At 33.4% G+C, this 3,715-nt stretch overlaps 1 protein-coding gene across 3 annotated transcripts in view; it reads right to left on the bottom strand.

Annotated features, from left to right (window-relative positions):
• Positions 1-1,268: 1,268 nt before the first annotated feature.
• MIPOL1 (mirror-image polydactyly 1) overlaps positions 1,269-3,715 on the bottom strand; it is a 340,601-nt gene continuing 338,154 nt past the window's right edge. For all 3 annotated transcript variants that reach the window (XM_015570205.1, XM_006773314.2, XM_015570208.1), the window contains one exon: positions 1,269-1,979. In XM_015570205.1, coding sequence (XP_015425691.1) covers positions 1,913-1,979 — 67 coding nt within the window. In that variant the 3' untranslated portion in view covers positions 1,269-1,912. The remainder of the gene's footprint in view (positions 1,980-3,715) is intronic.

Here is a 3,715-nt window from a genome sequence, read left to right as displayed (position 1 = left end):
GAAATGTTTGAAAATTGTAAAATGTCTTTATGCTACATTTTGTGTATTAGAAAACCCCAAGCAAAGTAATTCAAGAAAGACTTGTCTATCCTTTAGGACTAAACTGAAAATTCAAGTTTCCTTGTGATTCATCTGAAGAGGATTCAGGAATGGACAATTTTGTGACAGAAATTGTTTCTCTTTAATTGTTTCTCTTTACCTCCATGACTTGTTCCTTCACACATTAAGCTATATGTTTCTATTAGAGCCTTGGGACAAGACTCTATGCATGACCCAGTTATTTAAAATTTCTCTATTTCTATAGTCTCTGGCCTAGGAGAGGCTACAATTGTCTTTAGAACTATAGAGTAGATCCAGGTAGCTTAATTTTAGCCCCTGATGTTCTTTATTTTCTAACTCTCATAGTATAAAAATAATTAAAAGCAGACAATACGAGTAAATTTTAAATTTAAATTCAATGGCATGATTCTAACTCTCAGTTAATTTAATGGATAAAATAAGGAAGAAACTGATGTTAGCATTATGATCCTTTCGTCACTCTGTGATAAAGTACCTTATATTTTCCCACAGAGTGAAAAAAAGAACTCAAACAGATAATCTCCAATCGTGTATGAAGAAATGGTGCATAAATTACTCTGTACTTGTCTTGAAAATAGGCAATGGTAGATAATTTACCTCAATCTTAAAGATGAATAAAAGAAGTGTATGAATTTAGAAACATTTTCACTTGCCTAAAATTTTTTCATGAATTTATTCTCTACTTGTCTTTTTCACCCAATTCTAGACATAACCATTTTCTATTGGCCTCTCATCTACTCAATCTAAAAAAGAACATGTTTTTCCTACAGCCATGTCTACAAATCTTAGTTATAAGATTAAGTTATAAGTTATAAATCTTTTATTAATAATTTCATATGGTTAGAAGTGACTATGCTGTAACTATTTTAAGTTATCTCTTAAATGAAAAAAGTATGTAACCTGAACCAAATTGTAGGTTTTCTCTTTTCTAAGACCATGTGTTTTTACATTATCATTTTATTGTAAGTTACATATCGATTTCTCTTCCTCCACAACAAAAATTCAAATGGTAATCTAAGTAAAGATCATCAAAAAGCATGTGCAACAAGTTGGATGGCCCCCTGCATGTGGCACAGACAGATTTTCAAGCCAAAGTGTCCCAGTCTATTAGATAAACTTGGCAATTTCTACAGTTTAAATAAAGTTTAGATAATTATTCATCAAAGCATTGAAAATATTGAATTTACAAGTACACAGTAACAATATCCTCTTTTCATTGAAGATAGCCTGTATTGTTTTTATTGAAACAAAAGTCATGATAATTTTAATGTACCAAACTCTCATTAAAAGAAATTATACACTTAATTCTTAGTATCCATACTTAAAATTCTTGAATACTAACAAAGATTACATGCATGCATTGAAGGAAGACTATAAACTATGATCAGGTAAGAAATAAGCTCTATATTGAAAAATGCGTGTATTTGAAGTTTTGACCTAACACAGTGGATTAAGGTTTAGACAATATTTACTTTGCTGCATTTTGATTCAGAAAGGGCCATATGTGAAGATATAATCCTGACCAACTTCACAATGTTTCTACAATAGTCTCTCGTTATGTTAAATATAGTGAGGCAGAAAATTGTTACAAATAAACTACAACTTTATAGCTATCCATTGGTAAAAGTCCGTAGTTAATACATTTGGATAAATAACCCAAGTCAGCAACAAAGTGGTTAAACATTTGTGATTTGATTTTATCTCAGCTTGGAATGTGGTTGGAGTGTCCCACTTCTAACAACTGTTTGCTAAGTTAAGGCTTTAGTGTTTACACAGCGTTGAATGAATCAGCCTGGTCACCAGATGTGACTGCTTCCCAGACTGCCGCTTTCAGTCAGATCACTGTCCTCAAGGGCCCTGCTCCAACCTTCTTCCTCAGGACGTCCACCAGCCTCTCCAACCTGTTAGGAGCAAGGGGAGGAAAGGGAAAAATGAATACAGTAAGTGCAGTTACTGTCAGGAATGCTTTGGCAGAAAAAGGACAGTGGTTGCCTGCAACCAAGCAATCCTGGTAGTCATGTTAAGAAATAAAACATTGGTGTAAGCAAGAGACCCTGGTGCCAAGTGCCAAGTATCTGAGGTTAAAAAAAACAGCAACAACACAAACTTTAACCCAGATCTTCAGCTTCTGTGAGCATTCGATGCTACATGAAAAATAGAAGGTACACATTTCAATACATTTACCTATTTGTGAATCAATGATGTCCATGTAATGACAGGATGACACATTAAACAGAGAGCAGTTTGAAACTGATTTACCTTATTTCAATATAGAAATGTGAGCAATCTTACACCTGTTACTTAGCTAAATAAGTGACACATGGGCATATTGTACAATTCTTATGCATTAAACTTCTTTTTCATAGAGTTAGCTAATATAGCCAGGAATATTAGGGGACTAGCAGGAAAAACTTAATGTCTCAGTGGCATGAAAATAATTTAAATATATACAAATGATTTGATGGTGATAAAAACAGACTTTCTGTACTACATTTAAAAACTTTCTGCATACTACTCTTTGTAATATTTTAAGCAATAAAACAAAATTAAAAAAAGAAAAAGATAAAATCATGCACCATGCTTTCCCATTTAATAAAGTAACTAATGGTAATAGTAAAAAAACAACAATAAAACAAAACAAAACAAAAAACAAAAACAAAAAAACCTTTCTATTCCTGAGAAGTATAAATAGGCTAGAAATGACTAAATATGCTTTTTAGTCCAAGGTAGGTGATTTTCAGTTGATTAAAAACCCGTCCATTATACGGAAAATAGAGTGAAAGTTCAGAAGCCCATTCTGTGGTGATTTTAGGCGACTCTAGGGGAGAGAGACCCCATTCCTGTGGGTCAGTGAGAGTTTTGCTAGACAAAAAATGATGGAATCAGAACATTAATTGTTTTTCTTTTATTTTCTTTACTGAAAGTATAAAACATTAACTAAAAACTTGCTTGTTGTTACATACAGAGAAGTCTTCATTAAACGTGAAAATCATGCCCATATGTGTATACACTATCTTCCTTTCTCAGAGACTGCTGAGCAACTTAGTCTAATCTGCTCCAGGTCGCTTCATTTATATGGGAGCAGTGTCCCTCATTTATAGGGACCCACGCATGAGGGTTCTTTGCAAATAAACCTAGTACAGAGCTAGACACTAAAGGAATGAGGGCATTCTTAGTGTTGTACACTCTGGTCAGCTGCATCCAACACTGAAAACTAGCTCCAGGCTATTGGATGATTCTGCATATATCGGGTCCTGTTAGAAAACACAAATATAAAATGAGAAATGTAGTAATGATCTTAGAGTGAAAATGAAAATCTTTCCTACATTGGTTACTACAAATTTCTCAAATATAAGCTATACATAAGTTTTATACATTCATAGCTTCAGCCTATTGGTGCAACTACTTGAACTAGAAGATTCACTGGAACTCACAGACCAATTTGTATAAGTTGGACTACTGACCAAAACTAGAGCTAATATACTCTGACTATCATGGTTCATAGAATTACATAAATCCTTTAATTCAGACAATGTTTCACTAACTTGAATGGTAGAGGAGGGGGGAGGGGAATGTCAGTGTGGAATTTAAAGTGCATTGTTAAGAGATGAGGGAACTTGAATTAACTATTGACAAA

Source organism: Myotis davidii, unplaced genomic scaffold (assembly GCF_000327345.1).
Source record: "Myotis davidii unplaced genomic scaffold, ASM32734v1 scaffold304, whole genome shotgun sequence".
Lineage (NCBI taxonomy): Eukaryota > Metazoa > Chordata > Mammalia > Chiroptera > Vespertilionidae > Myotis > Myotis davidii.
This window is presented reverse-complemented; position numbering and strand designations above follow the sequence as displayed.